Source organism: Cornus florida, unplaced genomic scaffold, assembly GCF_030987335.1.
Source record: "Cornus florida cultivar Cherokee Brave unplaced genomic scaffold, ASM3098733v1 CherokeeBrave_3.0.0_Hap2_Chr10, whole genome shotgun sequence".
In the NCBI taxonomy this organism is placed as follows: domain Eukaryota; kingdom Viridiplantae; phylum Streptophyta; class Magnoliopsida; order Cornales; family Cornaceae; genus Cornus; species Cornus florida.
The window spans coordinates 89,248,492-89,267,243 of NW_026775580.1; the positions used below are offsets into that span (position 1 = coordinate 89,248,492).

The window sequence follows — 18,752 nt, forward strand, 5'->3', positions numbered from 1 at the left end:
AAAAATATTTATTTTTTAATTACCACTTAAAAATTAATACTTAAAATTCCTTTGGAATTGAGACGTTAGTTGGGCCAAGGCCCTTGGAATCATTGATCATTTTATAGATGGAGTCCATTGAATAGTTGGAATATATTCCATCCTTGTGATTGGTTAAGGCCCAACCCTTGTGTTCATAAATTTTAGGACCGATTGGTCCACTATATCAAGACTTACACCCCACCAGATAGATTGAACGGTTCAGATCAAATACATGGCGCCCAATGGATGAATCACCTATGGGGTGCACAGCAGTACCCTGAACTGGCGATAAACTTGAACCGGCTCGGATAGATGATATATATCTGCTGATTGATACACCTGATTTTTATATACCTCTCAATGGGGTCCACAATGTAATGAACTGTATGTATACTAAAGTCTGCTGCCCTAAGGATGCCTCTCCCTCTCTCTACAACCTAGTCATTTTCTCTTTCTAGGTGCAAGGCGACATGGGGAGCTCAGCGAACGGCGTCGTCGGCGACCGCACAACCACCCGCAATGGCGGCGCCACCGTCGATAAGGGCGTCGACTTTGCCAACTATTTCTGCACCTACTCCTTTCTCTACCACCAGAAGGAGATGCTGTCTGACAAAGTTCGCATGGATGCCTACTACAGAGCCATTTTTGAGAACAAACATCACTTCCATGGAAAGGTCTATATAATATAATATATATATCTCAGGTTTTCTGTTGGCTAGGTCAAATGTTTTCATCAGTATTTAGGCTTAGTTGAGTAAATGCTTTTGTTTTCAAAATCTGAAAATTCTGTTACCCTAAATCATAGCAGGAACTAAAGAAAGCTATACTTTTTGTATGTCTATATGTATGTATAAATGCGTGTGTGCATATTTTGGAGTCTTCGCCACATAGATTTGAACTTTCGAAAATATTGGGTTCGCGTGTATGCATAATTGCATATACACATTTACACATTACTCATATCGGTTTCAGTATAATACTTGTTTTTGAGAGTGAGACTAAATTGGTGAATCCATGGAGAAGACTGTGTTGGATGTAGGAACTGGGAGTGGCATCCTCGCAATCTGGTCAGCTCAAGCAGGTGCGAGAAAGGTCTATGCAGTGGAAGCGACTAAAATGTCAGAACATGCCCGTGAACTTGTGAAAGCAAATAACTTTCAAGATGTGGTTGAAGTGATTGAGGGTTCAATGGAAGATGTTACCCTGCCAGAGAAAGGTTATTCTTATTAAGTATTAGTGGCAGATAATGTTCATAATGTCCCTTATTTATCATGTTTATATGCTATTTACATTTGGCTTCATTTTGATGTTTATTGTTTTGACTTTAACCTGAAATCGATTACTCCGCAGTTGATGTAATTATCTCGGAGTGGATGGGATATTTTCTTCTGCGTGAATCTATGTTTGATTCTGTGATTTGTGCACGTGATCGCTGGCTAAAGCCAACCGGAGTTATGTAAGTAGTTCTGTACTTTGATGTTTTCATAAGTTTACTAGAACTATTTTGGTCTGAGTTTCATTATATTTTTTGGGAGTATGCGCCTTCTGATTACCGTTCTTTTAACTATTATCTGGCTACAACAACTGAAAATATTTATTTACTTGGATCTTGGAACCTAATCATGCATGGAGTTTTTGTTCTAAGCTGCACTCGTGATAGTGGGCGAGTTTAGTTCAACTACAGAGGCTAGGAGAGTGGAGGTTATAGACTCACTCCAGAAGGCGGTGATACAGAGTTTGGAGCATCTGGTAGTGACCTTTCGAACCCTCATGCAACTGGGTTTGGGAAAGCTTTGACGATGGAAGAATGGGTAAGAGAGGCTGGTTGGCTGGTGGTGTGGCCTTTTTCAGAGGATTTGGAGAGGGAGGGTCATCTCTTCTCCGGGAGTGTTGGGGATACAAATTTGGATTGGATGAAACTTCTTTGGTGATTATAGAAATAGGTACAGTTAAGGTAATAAAGTGGGGGATATAGGGAGCATTGAGAGGGAAGAAGAGAAATTGTGGAATGATGGGTAGATTTTGATGACGAAACTTAGGAGAAGAATTGGTTAGGGAGTTACACTCACTGGCGGATGGAAGTGTATAGTGATGAACAGGGTTGTTTCCCAAAGCCGAGTTGTATATCTTACCAACTAGTGCTTGCTGAATGAAACATAGGAACCTTTTCATGTTTTAGAGTGAACAGAGTACCTAATTTCTTTTGAAATGTCAGAAATACTCTTGGAAAAAAGTATACGTGGTTTTCTTTTGTGTAGTGAGTTTGATGAAAGTCATTAAAAAATTCCACTACTCAATAATTCTATTAGTTACTTGTTTGTGTCATTCTTGAATTGTTAGCTAGAGTGGTTTAATTCTACATTTATTTTAGTATTATACAAGAGCACATTGTTTAAGTACTTGTAACAAAAAGAGGTAGCATCTCGACCGAGTGAGAAATGACTTTGATCAAAATATTTTCTGTTAGAGTTCATTGTACTTGATAAAAGTGAGAGGAAAGAGTGAGATGTAAGGAATAAATATAGCTATCAATGTTATTACTTATTTTCCCTACTGCTTTAGTCTCCTAAATGTAATAGGTCATAGGTAAGCAATGTGCTTGTATGTGAAATTTTTAACCATGGAATTCTTTTGTGTTATTCACTAGAGCGGGTGAATCGGGTGATTGTAGAGTGAGTTGGAGCGGTGGTTGTATAATGGGCTTTAAATATGTAGTTCTGCAATAAGCCAAAATTAACTTCGTTATGATTTTCTCTCACCTACTCTGAAATGAAAACTTACACTTCTGGCTATTTTAATAATTAAATGTCTAACATCTTTAAAAAGGATTTAAAATCTCTATATGGCCATGCGATATGTATCCTTCAGATTTAATGTCAGCTAGTAGGAACCACTAATCAGTGCTCTTGTTGAGCTTGTGTAAAATTTATGATTCTAGTAATTTTGAAGGTGGTTTTTCTAAGCAATGCGGTTTGTCTTCTTACCACACAGTAGGCTGAGCCAACATGCTTTGGTTTTGCAGGTATCCCAGCCATGCTCGCATGTGGGTGGCACCTATCAGGTCTGGGTTAGGAGAACAAAAAATGAATGATTATGAAGGAGCTATGCATGATTGGTTTTGGTTTATGAAAGAGACTAGAAAATATTATGGTGTTGATATGAGTGTTTTAACAAAGCCCTTCTCTGAAGAACAGAAAAAATATTACTTACAGGTGAGTCCTAGATTTCTGGCCGGTTAAGAAACATCTGAAGTAATTAACAATCATTAACCGTTATAATGGTTTTTATCAGTATGGGTGATTTGTTGTTACTTTCTTCTATAGACTCATTCATTTGCTCTAACAAATTAGTTTTGACTGCTAAACTGGATATTGATTTGGTGTACATGTCCGTGTTATTCAAATGCAAACCCCTGCATCTGTCTCCTTCTTGGAGTGTCAAATGCACTAATATGTATATCTACATCCTATTTTGTTGCAGGAACTTGCTAAAAAGTTTGTGGCCCTTTTTCCTATTAATTTATTTTCAGGATATATTTGGTATTTGGGTAGTAGAAATACTTTCTAAACATAGCATTTGGTGTGTTTGTTCCCGAAGCAATTTATTCAGCTTGGCACCATTACCACTTCTCAGCTAATTTAGTGGATGACCAATTTCTTGTTTTGATATAGCTGCAACTCCAAAATAGGATTGAAATTTTCAGCATTTTTTTTCTTTTCACATTTATATAATGAATATATACACTAATATAATATGAGTTATGTTATATATACATGCAGTTTTCTGATCCCTGAAGTCTACTCCTTCCTATTTGTTGGTTGCATCTAACTCGATAGAATTTTTACTACCATACTGTTCAACAATTTGAATCCTTTGATTTCTGAAGTTTCTTCTTCAGTTGTTTCTTTGGATCCTTATTGTCTCTAGTCATTGTTGTGAATTTTTATAAATTTTGTGGTGCGTTGCGATCATCTTTTGGCATCTGACTCTTGTTTATTTTTATTTGCATGTATAGGGGTTTTCTAGCATCATTTGGTCAGAGTTTTTAAGTTTCGATTGCTTTTATTAAGTCTGCTGTACTAAGTTAGATTTCGTAGACTTTGGTGTTGGAGAATACCATTTTAGGTTCCCACTTTTTTCCCTAGTTGAAACTCATACACATCTTTGCCTGAATGGGGATTTGAACCCTCGACCTTCCACTTAAAAAGGCGAGGAAGTTCCATTAGGCTAAAACCCTTGGTAGGATCTATGAAAATTATTTTTAGGTTTCGAAGGATAAGTAATATAGCTATGTTAATTTATTTTTTGTTCTTATTTGCTGTTGATGTTGCACGTTCAGATTGTGTGGTGGTATGTTCTATGTAATCCATAATTTTGAAGACCTTCTCCACTTTGACTTAATTTTGTAACTTGGTTTTTTATTTCTTAAACCCAACTTATACATCATTTTGCCTATGAAATTATATTATTGACATATATGCCTTGCTGGGATTTGAATCCTATAGTTTTCTTGTTGTGAGCAGATATAAATGATGGCATCTTTTGGAATCACTTGGTCGGAGTAGGAGTTTAGGTAGCCATAGTATTAGCTATGAAGCAGCATACGGATTTTGTTCCTCACTTTAAGTTCTTAGGGATTTATGACTCTTTGACTTTTGTTGATCATGTCACTTCTTGCTTAGGAGGAGAAGTTGCCTTGTTTATTTCTCTCTCTAACACCTACTTTGCGCATATAGATTAATTGTCAATTGAGAGGCCTCTACACAACTCTGTTGCAAACAAAAAAATTATGGGGCCTCCACGCACATGTTGGTTCCGTGTTTTCTCTTTCAAATTTGATATGCTTAATTTTTCAGTTTTTTATTGCTAAAATTTAACTTATGGTGCTGGCTATTGTCCTTTTACCGCCTCCTTGACTCCTTGTACATGTTAAACAAGCATACTATTGAATTTCTGTAGACATCGCTGTGGAATAACCTTCATCCAGAACAAGTTATTGGAACGGCTGCCATCATCAAGGAGATTGATTGTTTAACAGCAACTGTAGATGACATCCTTAATGTTACAGCAAGCATTGAATCCTCAATCACTGCAGAGGACACACGACTCTGTGGGTTCAGTGGGTGGTTTGACGTCCATTTTCGAGTGAGTTGACTTTCACTAACCCCATAATATGGCTTGGGACCTGCATGCTAACTTGAATAGCTATTTTACACTTATTTTCTGTACCTCAGGGAAGCAAGGAGAATCTGTGTCAAACCGAGATTGAGTTGACAACTGCTCCTAGCGAAGATAACGGCACACATTGGGGCCAGCAGGTTAGTAACACTAATCATAGAATGGCTTTATGCCTTGCAATCACGATAAATTAGTTGGATGGACTTTGAAGGTGATTAAGCAAAGTGGATTTCAACTAAAAAAAATCCTTAGCCCTAACCATTTTGGTAGCATACATGGCTCTTGTTTTGCAATTATACTGTTGTTGGCGCTATTTTTCTGTCAAGTCGTCAGCAAAACAGAAAATTTGTATCTCGCAAGCCTTTTTTTGGAAAATTTAATGTGAGTTCTAGTTAGATTGACTATCAAGTCATAGAATTTATCATGTCATACCTGCAGACTGTGTGATCGATATCAATACGAGTTTTTGTAAGGATGTCCTATTGTCCACACGCCTTGAATATGAGTGAAGTTACTTATCCTTTAATACTAATGTCGTGCTTCTGATAGGTTTGAATCAAATTAAAATTTATAGCAACAAAGGTGGTGTTCTTACAAGCTTACTTCCATTTAGTAGGATCTTTTTGTTGCAGGCTTTCTACAAGTTGTTTAGGGGCCTTTACTTCCATGTAGTGGTTTTCTTTGCTGCTGAGTCCATCTTCAAGTACTGATTGGTAGTATGCTTTTCTTCATTACTCTGGTTTAACTATGGTATTCTTCTCTTGCTTTACACACAGGTGTTCCTACTGCAGCCTTCTACCAGTGTTACTAAAGGTGATAATTTGATTGTTAACTTCTCAATGAATCGCGCTAAAGAAAACCATCGATTGATGGAGGTTGAGCTCATCTGTGATATAAGACAGTCTTCTGGCAAGCTGCTTCCGCCATACAGAAATAAGTTCTCCATTGAGTGAGGAAGAAAATAGATGCATCGACATTTATGCAGGTACGTTATTTGGCACCATAGTTTTATAAACATGTTATATATGCGTGTACAATGCTGATTTTATTAGTGTGCCATTGTGGTGAAATTGGTTCAAATTGTGTTTAGTAAGTCTAACTGGCTTCAGTGCTTGCACAACATTCCTTCTGACATCTGAATGGAGTTTGCAATTCATTGAAGTTGGTCCAGAACTACCCAACGGTCCCAACCTAAACCTGACCTGTCTGTCGTCGGATTGAAAGCTAGAATATGAAGCCTACCTATTGAGGGTGCTGCTGTACCTGCAGAACCAATAATAGCAATGACATTGAGAACAAGATAATAGTGGCAAGAACCATGAACCATAATGTCAAATCTGGTTGATTGCGTCTCATATCTTAATCTAACAAAACCAGTTTGAAACTAAATTAAATTGGGTTGTCATCCAAATTGGGGGTTATCGGAATTTGATCTTTCATGATTGGATGGCAAATACTGTGGTTGATGGGTTCCAAGTATTGTTAAGCTTTATGGATGCTTTGGACATTGTTGGTATCTATTTATAAGTGTTTATACTTGTATGCCTCTATTTTGTTTTTACCAAATATGCTAGCAAATGAAGCTTTATTTTTCTATGGCTCAGATTTTATTTTAAAATTTTAATTTATTTCTTATTTTGATTGATGATCTTTGCTCATTCCAGCGCCTGCATGCGAAGGACATGCACATGTAAGTTCTGGTGCTGACTGCATCCTCGGATAAAAATATCTGCAAGTGTTTGTGGGATATCTGGAACAATTTTTGCCACTACATTATGCTGTTGTGTTTCTTATCGTGTTTGAAACACAATCTTGTTAATTCAATGAGAATTTTGGTTTCATAGGGCTTGTAATATTATCGCTCTTTTTTTTACTTCTACTTTCTGGGGGTGCAAGAAAGTTGTTATACAATATTTTTGTATAAGAAATATACAAGTTGTAGCAATTGATTTAGAGTTCTCTAATTCACGAAAAAAAAAAAAAAGATTTAGAATTCTCTCTGTTAATTGATTTAGGAAATATTGTGTTAATAGCATACATGCTTTTAGAATTTAGTACTGGCTGTTATAACTGTTTACTGTTCAGTGAACACTGTAGCTCTCTGCATTACAAGAGAGTGATCAAATGGAAAATGCTGCTATGTAAAAACTGGTATCTATTCTAAGTTTAGTATTGCATTGTTCCCTTTGCATGTTGAAAGTAATAGTTTGTAGGTTTCAACTCAAGAAACTTTTATTACCGAGTTCGGTGCCATTTGGGATTATAGAAGATGCTTCTAATGCCTACTGGCATATACATGAAGATCATTGTCATAGATGGTGTTTTATTTTTATTATATAGGACCATCTAGTCCTGTCAATGAATTAAAATGTAAGTAGCAAGTTTGTTTATTGATAGGATTTGATGGTCTATAAATTAAATAGTTGGGATTCTTTGTAATTGTCCCGTTTTAATTATGTTGGCCTTTTCATTGCAGCACTTTAGAATATTCAAGAAACATTGCATGCTTTTGTGTTTATCTATATGTGTGCGCGTGTGATATACACAACTTCATATATATTTGCATCATTGCATGTATATTATATGTTTATAAATGTATACAATATAAAATACCAATCGTATGTATAGATGTGTTTGTTAAGGTGACTTATACACCACTTGTATATTATATGTTTATAAATGTATACAATATAAAATACCTATCATATGTATAGATGTGTTTGTTAAGGTGACTTATACACCACTTGTGATTCCAGGAGCTGACGTCTTGAATCTGACAGGCAGCTGTATTTGGTTTTTATATATCCAGTTGGTTGGTTCTATGCCTTGTCTGTAATAACCTTTATTTTAGATGCGTTGATCACATGCATCTCTCTCTCTCTCTCTCTCACACACACACACGTTTTTGGCTCTGAAAACAAAGTTGCATCTCTTCTTAACTTCCAATGCATTGGGGAAACTTTCAAGAGTTTAATACTATTCCGCATAATTCTTATTCTCTTACCATTCTATGTCCTTAGCTTCTGGCTTTTTATATCTATGTTCTCTTAAGCTAGGATATATCAGTTATCACTTGTCCTTGAGAATGTATAGATCAGCAAGTTTAGCTCGAGCCTCACATGAGTTCTTGGTCAACTTGTCACCGGCTGCCTCACCATCTCCGAAAACAACAGCGACCGGTGAATTGCCGATGTACAATCCCATCTCTGATGCCAACATGAAGGAGATCACTCTTCGCCACAACTCGTTTGGCAAGAGTGTGGTTCATCTTATCCCCCTTGTTTTGATTCTTTGTGCTTTGATTCTGTGGTTTTTCTCTAATCTAAGAAAATTTTCATGAGCTTGCACAACTCTATTTCATGCTCCTTTTTACCTCATCGGGTAATTTAATGTGGAGTTTTTTTCGTCAAGGTTAAGGCTGTCATTTCCCTAATTGGCAACAAGTGTCTTTCTACATTTGAATCATTCCTATGTCTAAGTTTAGGGAGAGTAGTCAATAAGATTTTGGTCTTTTACTACACCTTTAAAAGTGTTCTAATTATAGATAGCCATTCCTTTTTATATTAATCTTGGGATATTTATTTTAAAATTCATATTGAATTTTAAAGGAGCCCTCTAGTGAGCGAAGACCTATGTATATTGTTCTCGGGATGTGTCCAACTAATTTTTTGTTTTTTATTTAAAAAAGAGGCTAATTCAGTGTATGAGAAGGTTTAGCAATAGCTAAATAAATACTCAAAACTAATATTTGATAGGTTTAGTCTTGCTTCCAAGTAATGTATAACATGATACATGAACCCCACTTCAAAAGATAAACTATACTTGTATTATGTGTGTATATATACAATTTATGTAAGATTGATGCTCAAGGCACGTTTTGTGAAATCAATTACGCTATCTTTTCCGTGGATATAACATGTTAACTGCCCCCATACACAACACAAGGAATTTCCTTTCCCTCGAGTTCATAACAGATTGACAAAGCTAGTCAAGTTTTTGGACAAATTTTCTAAATTTAAATGGGGTTAAATTGATTAGAGAATATATATACTTACGCCTTAAATTATGACGTACAAGCTAGATTTAGTCAATGGAATAGAAATTTTTGTGGTAGAAGAACAAATTAGATACTGTACAAATATTAACAAATCATGTGAAATTTTTGCAAGCATAGATGTACAAATTCTATTTGTAATCATTTTAATAAACTCAATTATAGTACGTGGGATGTGACCGAGTATGCAAATAATCAAGAATTAAAAAGGGCAAAAAATAAAAATAAAAATTAAAATTAAAATTAACTACTACAACAAATTTTCTGGAGGAACCATAGTTTTTGGAATTGAAACCCAATATCTTTTAGATATACATGATTACAAATAGTATTATTAACCCTTTAAATTAGAGCTTTCATGGCAGTCGCGCGATCATGTTTTTGGGTCTTGATTATTGATATTGTATAATTTGTTTTGACTTTTCCCTACAATGTATGTGATGAAATGTTGAGAAAGTCTTAGTCAACTAAGTCAATCGGCCTTGTGGCTGCTAACTAAAATTCAAAACAGTGTGAAGGACTATATATAAAAAAAAAAATGTCTTGACCATGGATCTCAGAACCCGAACTTTGAAATTTTCCACTCTGTTTAAACCACGTCCATTGACTGCAAATTTACCATCAAGAATATTTTAAATAGTGCTCTTCTGTTTTTCACTAAAAGCTCCATTCACATGTCATAGAGATGGCGGACAAGTATGGTAAAAATGATTGCCAAAGATAAAATATGAAAAATTTATATATATAAATTTTTTTAATTTCACGGGCACTAAGTGAAAAAATTAATTCTAAAGAAATCAAATTTCTGACCTCAAAAATGTTAAATGAGAGTCTTTATTATTGGACATTCAAAACATCTATATCAAATGAAATTTAAAATTATATCTAATTTTTTATGAGTTTGTTTCAAAAATATTCATTCATTGTCATCCCCACCAAGCAAATAAGATAGAAATATAGTATTTAAAACAGTAGAATTGACGCACTTTTTGATTTTATATTAAGGCAAACCCAAACAAGGGGTACATTTTTTTCATCCTAATGACAATGACAAATGAGATCAATTACAATCTCAAGTTAGCTTAGTTATCAAGTACTTATTTATTCAATCACAATTTGTTTGCTACTTACCCATACGTGTATCATAGTCATTAGTTTGCTATTTAACCCATACGTGTATCGTAGTTATTGCTTAATGTAATAGTGAACAAGTTGATAAAGTTTGCTTTATGTAATAGTGAACAAATTGAGAAGTGTTGATATTTAAAGAAATACTCTGGGTATGATAATAATAAAAAAAATAAAAAAATAAAAAAAATAGAAAGCATATATTTTTAATAATTTCTATAATTTAATCAATCTCATTCATAGTGTAAATTTTACCATATAACCAATGGAAGAAACAATTGTAATAATTTAATCTCATTTTTAGTTGAGAGGTGAATTTTATCATACCACAAGATCTTGATTAACTTAACATGTTAACTCCCACACTTAACCCTTCATTCCATCACAAATGCATATTTATTATTACTCCTTCATTCCATCACAAGTGCATATTTTATTATTACTGAAGTGTTGTGTACAAAGGCGGTCTCACACTACACTTATTTATAGGCCTCTTATCCACATTCTGTATATTTACAAGTCTACAAAATTCTCTCAACAAGAATATATAATTTTTTTAATAATTATTACAATATTCTATAATTCCCTACACAATTACTAAAGATTAAAGGTCATCTCCCCAACGCATCTTGTGCATCCTATCCTTCTAAAGTTAGGCGAGATGTCTTTGATTAGACTAGAAGAGTGCTACTAACTATCGTTCAAATAACTCTGGCTCCATAAATAATTGATTTTCGACCAATTACAAAAGATTACGAAAAATGATTATACAACTCTAAGCAATGTCGTTACCGAACTAATTTATTATTGAAAAAAAATAGTGATAGCATGTCAGATGTACTATTGAAGAATAAGTGATTAGTGGACGTGATCTGAGTTAATTTTAGACAATTAATAGTAAAATACTTAAATCCACGTTTTAAATGTAAATAGTAAATACAAATTTTAATGAGATAGTGCGCACTACACACCATGGCACACAATAACGCAAAATAGTTAATCCAACCTCAACAAGCTATTCTTAGGCAGTTGGCAACTTCGACACAATGCATACTATATTCGTTGTTAAATTAAATGATAAAAAGCTGTTTCTCAAAATAAATAAATAAATTAATTAACCAAAACATAAAAAACAAAAACACAAAAACCACCGCTATCACAACATTCACAACAATATCAAAAGAGAGAATCTCTCTATACACAATTTCAGATTAATAAACCCAACACAACTTCTCTAGATCGATCGAAAAATCTCCGATAAGGTCAGTAAAAATTCATTCCCATCTCTTCTTCAATTCCATCGATTCTCAGCTCTCAATACGTTCGATTTTAGATCAGTTTGTCTTGCTTTTAATTTTGAAATTATTAACTTTAATTTTGATTCTCTGAAAGTTGAACTCATTTTGGTTTTTTGTTTCGTGAAACTGCATTTGGTGTCTACATATTTTTGCTTTTTTGATTTTTTTGTTGTTGTGTGTAGTTCGTTGGATTATCTGATTATCATCTACTGAAAGTGTTTCATTTTATTCCTATTCTTTTTCTTTTCGTTGTTCATACAACTATATATATATGTGTATATATATGTATATATGCGGATGCATAGTTCATAGATTCTACTGATTGTGTTAGTTTCGCAATACATTTACTCTCCAATTTTTAATAATTCAATAGAATGTACAGATGATCTCTCAACGTGTACTAATTTTTGTTATAATCAAATCAATTTGAGATAGTATTCTCTCCCTTTCTGTTCATAAGATAAGATGCAATTGTTAAAATGTTTATATTACGGTCATCCATGTCCCCATTTTGTTTGATTATTTCTTACATCATTATATGTTCAACTGAATGACAGGTTTTTTGTACTGGAATTTGGGGGTGATAATATAAAGATCATGAGACACAAGAAAGGGAGTAAAGTGGAGGTCTTGAGCAAGAACGAGGTGCCGTCGGGTTCTTGGCGTTGTGCTGAGATAATATGTGGGAATGGGAACGATTATACTGTTAGATATGATATGCATCCTGGTGCTACCGATGAGGCAGTTGTTGAAAGGGTATCTAGGAAGTCAGTTAGACCTTTTCCTCCTCTGGTTAAACTTTCGGAGAATTGGATTTCTGGTGATGTTGTAGAGGTGTTTCAGAATTTCTCTTGGAAGATGGCAACAGTGTCTATGGTTTTTGGTAGGAATTACTTTTTGGTTAGATTACTTGGATCCTCTCAGGAATTCAAAGTCAGTAAATTTGACCTCCGAGTACGACAATCTTGGCAGGATAACAAATGGATCGTGATTGGAAAGGTAGTTTAATCCGTATCTGTTTTACTTTTGCAAGTTATTCTTTCATATGAAACTCCAAGAGTGCCTTTCAAGGGCTTTTTTGAACTGTCTTGATTCTTTTGAAACTAATTTAATTATTTTGTGCACCGGCACACTATAAGAACTTAGCTCTAGTGGTATTTCCTCCACTTTCCAAATTGGAAGGTTGAGGGTTCAAGTCCCAAAAAGGTGCAATTTTGGGTATCCAATTAGAAAAAAGAAAGAAAGGTAGAACAAAAGTTCAACAACAGTTCTGGACATATTATCTCACATTGTAGTGTAATGTTGAAAATAGGTGATTCATTTTTGGGCTTTTCGTCTTTTAATTTTCACTAGTCAAAAATTTTTAGCAAATGAACTCCTTATATTAATTTTTGTTGTGTATGCAGGGTTCTGGAAATTGTGAAGATAAGAAATGCAATGAACGGTCAACTCTGACGTACAATAAACATTCGAACTTCCAAGTTAAGCAAACAGATACAAGGGTGAATTTTTGTGTAAAAGATGATCTTTTTGAGGCAAAGAATTATGTCAACTTCCCGGATAGCCATATTGTTTCCTCTAGAACTTTGAAGAGAGGGTCACCCTACGGTTATTCACAAATTGAAGTCCATGCTGGAATGTCTCGGAAATTTAGAGTAGTTGAGAAAGATGGTTCACGTTACTGCATGCCTGCACATCCATACCTGTCACCTGAAAAGGTAGACACTATTGCGTCCCTTCAAGAACTGCCTGGTGAAAAACACATGTATGTTTCTTATAACAACAAAACAACTCGCTTTCCTGAAATGGATGAGAGGAAGAAATCAAACAATGCTGTTGGGTGTTCACGGGCAGTAAGCTTAGAACCTAATGTCGCTGATAGTGTCACATGCTCTGTGGGTAGTTGTAGCATTACTAGCAACAATTTCTTTAAGTTGCCTAGTTGTTTTTATACTGGTCCTGTTGAAGATACCGATGATCATTTTAGTGATGCTGAATCTGTTTGTCAGTGGGGGCATGATGAAGGGGATTGCTCCCTTCCCACTAAGGAGGAACTTGCAGCAGAAATCCATAGGTTAGAGTTGCATGCTTACCGTTGCACTATTGAGGCATTGCATGCATCAGGACCCTTAAGTTGGGAACAAGAAACAATGGTAACGAACCTTCGTCTATCGCTCCATATATCAAATGATGAACATTTGATGGAGCTAAGGAACTTAATTTCTACTGCTACCAGCATTTCTATTAGTTGACAGGAAAATCAAACATTCTTTCCCCCCCTTATTCCTTTCCATTTTATATGAGTAGATTTTTTTATTGCATTCGGTTTAATAGCCTCACGTAATCGTAAGAAGCGAGACAAATTGTTGTTTTCTGTTGCTTCTATTTTGGTTATAAAATTTACAGTGTTCTAATTGAAATGTTTGTACCATAAACATTTGCAAAGCAATGAATGTTTCTGAGCTCATCTCTGTGTATCTTATATCCTTCTTGTCTTTCAAGGGCTTGTACTGTTTCGGCAGTTTGTCAATGAGTATCTTTTTAAAAATCCATTCAATGCATTACAAATGCAATGGATGTCCATGTACATTCCCTTATGTGAATTTGCTGTTGACAAAGTTTGTCCTTAATTAATGATGTTATTATATAGCCAAATGCCTTTGCAATTTTATATGCTTAAAGCTTGTGATTTCCTCTTTATTTTCATAATCTGTTCCTTCTCTTCTTCATTTTTCTCTTTCCATTTAACTGGAGTTCATAAAGTTACTTCATTTTGGAATTCTAAGGAAGTGTACCTATGCTCTCTGCTTTTATGGGGTATCTTGTGGGGTCCATTTGTCAAATAGATTGGTTGTCTCCATTCCATTTGGCATCATAAGCAGTAATTTTGAGGAAATTGTTGATGCTTCCCCTGCCTTTTCCAGGGCCAAAGTAGGAGGCTGGTACACCTTGCTTCCAGATCTCTAAAAGATGATGCTGGGGTCTGCCACCTCTCTCTTGGTGTAGACAATGGTTAAATAGCAGCATCAAAATAGCTACAAATGGGACAGCTTATGATGCTCCATTGGCATGATTATTATATCTGGTTGCTGCATTCTTCGATTTTGGGCCACCCCTGAGCCTCAAAATGTATTTTGCCAAAGGATGTAGGACCAGAATCTTGTGGCTGCCATGGGATGTCCTGATATGTGGATGCTCACAAAAGGTTTTGTTTCCAACTTCACCTCAGCTCATCCATAACAAGTGATCTTTTTTTTTTTTTTTTTTTTTTTTGTGTGTTCGTGTTTTCGCTCTCCACGTTTTGCAAAGTTTTTTCATCTCATGGTACACATCTTTGTTTTATGGAGTGATGGTGAATTCTGTGGCATGACTATCGAACAATTGATCTGTATGCATTCTAATAATTGTTACAGGCAGATAAACACGTCCCATAAGCGATCCATATAATGTCAAATTGAACAAGTATTAACCTCATGAAGGATAAAATGTTATTAAGAAGCCAGGAAACAACAAATTTGTGGACAAAGAAAAGTACAAAAGCTTTTTCTTCATTTTTTGATTGGAAAGTGCTTGTAAAAGTTGCTGATTATAACAGCATGTTAACAAAAAGGTGGTACATAGAGAAGGCAAAGACAGTGCAATACATGTATAAATGCACATATACACACATAGTTTGGCTTTACAGAACAAATTACCTACACTGTCCAAATTGCAGCATAGAGGTCTTATGGTACTTCCATATGTGCAAATCTAATGTTAAGTCTCAGCATAGTAAGATTTCAAAACTTACATTTACTTTTACCATTTGGAATATGTGGTGTTTCTATTAAAAAAGCTCACCAAGTGGCAAGGAAAATTGTATGGGATGTGGCTGACTCTTTGGGTGTGCATTTCCAGGACTTGGTGGGGGAATGGGGATGTTTTCTTTGTGATTGGAAGTGGTTACTTGGCTCTGGTTTTTCAGTATTAGGTTGTTGGGGTTTCTTTTGTTGTATTCCTTTTAGTAGCTATTTTGTTTTATTGTTTTTTATTGGCTAATTTTTGGAAATGAGCCTTCTTTAATGTTGTGGCCTTAGCCTCTATTTTTCTTGTATTTTACTGGTTTTTGGTTAATATAAAATTGCTTGGGAGGAAGAAAAGAAACATATATACACATACAAATATACCAGTTCTATATATGTGTGTAAAATAATGACTTTGCTGATTAAAGCAGTTGCTAGATCTCACTGCTTTTATTTATTCAAACAGCTCAATTTTATTCTTCACCTAATAATTTCGTATAAATTGTAAATTGATACACTTTTGAACGATAATAACTCAAATAAAATTTGTTTTTAACAATTATGCTCCTTCTAAAATGATTTAGAACTCATATCTTGAAGTGTCTCTCATGTCCAGCATGTGTTATAGCTCCCTTATTTTGTTGAGAATGCATCCAACAGACACTGAAAATTGTCAGAAACTTAATACTTGCCCAACACTGACAAGTTTCTTTATGAAAGTTTCGCTCTTTGTAACACTGTCATTTAAACGTGCACCAAAATGTAGAATTTTTTGGTGTATTGTTACATAAATGACAACCATCTTGTGCTACATATATATATATCTAGTAAATGTGTGTGTGTGTGTGTGTGTGTATATATATATATATATATATCACCAATTAAAACATAATAGCATAATGAGTTAGAAATTTCCATGTGTAGATGTGTGTGTTTTGATAGCATAATGAGTTAGAAATTTCCATGTGTAGATGTGTGTTTTTTCGCATATAGTATGTACTGTATCTATATTTATTCGTTTTCTAATACTAAATGAAATACCGTACATATCAAATGGTATCCTAGATTGTTGCCATTTTTAGGTACTAACGTGAATCGTTTTAGACCCTAGATGATTTTCAAATAACTTAGTCACATATTTTAGACCCTAGATGGAAGGTGTACGCAAAAAATGATATCTTCCCTAGCCCAAAGTTTGCAAAGTTCTGCTCCTAATAGTTTTTTGGTTTTTCTATCAAAATTATGTTTTGAGATTTAGAACCACCTACACTCTTCTCATCTCCATGTTTCTCTTTGCTCAACTCAGACTTGGTAAGGTAATTGTTTCATCCTACATGTTGAGTGTTCGGCTTTTGTTTATGTTTCAATGTTTGGGATACTACTGTTTCTTTGTACAGCATCAATATATTTGGGTAAACACCATGATCACTATCTGGAAAGTGCTCTCATAATAACCTTGCTCTATATACTTCAATCGTCTTCTACATGCCTTATTGGGTATACTAATGGTTTCTATTGTACATGTTTCTTGATTGAAAGTGTGTTAATTCAGCTTAATGTCACGCCCACCTATGTGTAAGAAGGTCGAGTATAGACGACACTAGGAAAGACTTTGTAAAGAATGACATGAGTTGGTTCTAGAGTCTTTCATATTTGTTTGTGTGTGTGAAGTATTGTAGGATTGAATAGAGGATCTTAGAACATTGGAGAGTTCATAACAGTTGATAGATTGAACAAAATTCGGGTAGAATGTTTTGTAAATATCTAATATTTATTAGAGAGTTCTATAGAGTAAATTTTAACCATTGATTATAACGTATCATAACCGTTCATTAGAGAAAATAATGCCTATATAAAGGTGGAAGGAATAAAAGATCGAGTAAGGAGAAGTTGTGATTGTTAAATTATGTTAATTCCAAACAGAGAAAATAGAAATTGTACAAATCACAAATTACAATCCCATCTCAAAACTGAAAAAAAAAAATAGAGATATTATGTTAAATCTCAAATGGAGTTATCATGTCAAGGAATGGGACAGCATATAGTCTTCTTATATTTCACCAAATATATATATATATAGATCTAAGATTTTATTTCAGTGAAAAAAAAGAAAGAAAGAAACAAAATGAGTGGAGAATAAAAATCAGATTGAGCATTGGCCACTACAATTATCACCGTACACAAGATGAGCGGTTTAAGTTGCTCATCTGGCTACTACCATTGCTTTGGGGTTGGATTTGTATCCTGGGCTGGGCTATAGTTGTAGCCTTGTTGATAGCTTTGGGCATTACTTGTTTTTATTCTATTCGGGCCTAAAGGCCTATTGTAATTATTATTTAATGAAAGAAAATTGTTTTAATTTTCTGAAAATAAGTTGATTGTTTGCATTTGGACTATACCTTAAGCGCCACAAGGTCAATGTGCCCAGCCCAGCCCAAAGATTGGCCAACAAGGCTTGGTCTTATAGTGGCTTGGGCCTGAGCTTAGACTGAGAAGCTGATTTTGAGGAAAAAAAATGCAGTGTTATAGTGGGTTGGGCTTGTATCAACGAACATGTAGAAATGAGAACCATCCATAAAAAACAATATCATTAACCAATTCTTGCATTACTTGCAGGGCTTCTTGCACCGCTTCTGTATAAACTCCACCCAAAGTTGCAGAATAGTTCCAGCCTTTGTTGCCCCACGGTATAGCAGATGAAAGAAAGAGGTTCGCTTTGTAGGAAGAATTGCTCCTCACAGGCAATATCTATTTCTTTATTTCTTCCAATACTGTACAATAATAATAGGAATGCCATGAAAGGGATGCTTTTGTCCCGGCCATTGTATCACCTGTCTCGCCCAAGACATGATGACTTGACGTAATCCTCACCTTCCTCCGGCTTATCACCAGCAGTCTATACAGGCATCCAAATAATTTAATCTTGATTTAATCTTTTTTGAAGATACGATAGAACAAAAAAAATCAGAAAGTTCTTCTTTGCGGTGATAATGCCAAATTATCAAATTGGCTCCGCCGTCGTTATCTTGATCCTGCCTCATTCCTAATTAAATATTCAACTAGATTTGGAGAATTGTTATTTTCTTCGTGAATATGATTACATTTATATAGGGTTTGTGACCTCCCACGTGTATTATAGATTTATAGGAACATTTAGCAGTTAATTGTTAAGAAAAATATTTTTAAATTTATTCTTTTTATGATAAGTTTCATGCATTCTAAATTATGGAATGATAATTTAGCATTATTTTTTAATAAAAAAAATTCATATATATAAATCATATTTAATTA

At 34.6% G+C, this 18,752-nt stretch overlaps 2 protein-coding genes across 5 annotated transcripts; both read left to right on the plus strand.

Moving 5' to 3' along the window:
* The first annotated feature begins 423 nt into the window (after nt 1-423).
* LOC132279966 (protein arginine N-methyltransferase PRMT10) lies at nt 424-7,144 on the plus strand. The gene is made up of 8 exons (XM_059782049.1): nt 424-695; nt 1,045-1,237; nt 1,372-1,477; nt 3,044-3,233; nt 4,981-5,166; nt 5,256-5,339; nt 5,976-6,184; nt 6,864-7,144. The coding sequence occupies exons 1-7, from the start codon at nt 492-494 to the stop codon at nt 6,150-6,152; spliced, it is 1,140 nt and encodes a 379-aa protein (XP_059638032.1). The 5' UTR covers nt 424-491; the 3' UTR covers nt 6,153-6,184; nt 6,864-7,144.
* A 4,334-nt stretch (nt 7,145-11,478) lies between these two features.
* On the plus strand, nt 11,479-18,619 carry LOC132279970 (uncharacterized). Of its 4 annotated transcripts, XR_009471436.1 has the most exons (5): nt 11,479-11,643; nt 12,237-12,678; nt 13,086-13,832; nt 14,604-14,884; nt 18,078-18,619. XR_009471436.1 is itself a non-coding variant. In XM_059782054.1 (4 exons), the coding sequence occupies exons 2-4, from the start codon at nt 12,277-12,279 to the stop codon at nt 14,694-14,696; spliced, it is 1,242 nt and encodes a 413-aa protein (XP_059638037.1). In that variant the 5' UTR covers nt 11,479-11,643; nt 12,237-12,276; the 3' UTR covers nt 14,697-15,831. The 4 variants fall into 4 exon arrangements, 3 of the variants coding, with proteins under 3 accessions (XP_059638037.1, XP_059638039.1, XP_059638036.1); XM_059782054.1 differs by lacking the exon at nt 18,078-18,619 and having other exon boundaries at nt 14,604-15,831; XM_059782056.1 differs by lacking the exon at nt 18,078-18,619 and having other exon boundaries at nt 11,480-11,643; nt 13,086-13,753; nt 14,604-15,831.
* The last annotated feature ends 133 nt before the right edge of the window (nt 18,620-18,752 follow it).

Bases quoted from the DNA above. Each gene is read 5' to 3' on its own strand.
- LOC132279966 (XM_059782049.1), top strand. From the start codon at position 492: ATGGGGAGCTCAGCGAACGGCGTCGTCGGCGACCGCACAACCACCCGC. The intron at 1,478-3,043 runs GTAAGTAGTTCT...TTGGTTTTGCAG, and splicing joins CTAAAGCCAACCGGAGTTAT to GTATCCCAGCCATGCTCGCA. The intron at 3,234-4,980 runs GTGAGTCCTAGA...GAATTTCTGTAG, and splicing joins AGAAAAAATATTACTTACAG to ACATCGCTGTGGAATAACCT.
- LOC132279970 (XM_059782053.1), top strand. From the start codon at position 12,277: ATGAGACACAAGAAAGGGAGTAAAGTGGAGGTCTTGAGCAAGAACGAG. The intron at 12,679-13,085 runs GTAGTTTAATCC...TTGTGTATGCAG, and splicing joins AATGGATCGTGATTGGAAAG to GGTTCTGGAAATTGTGAAGA.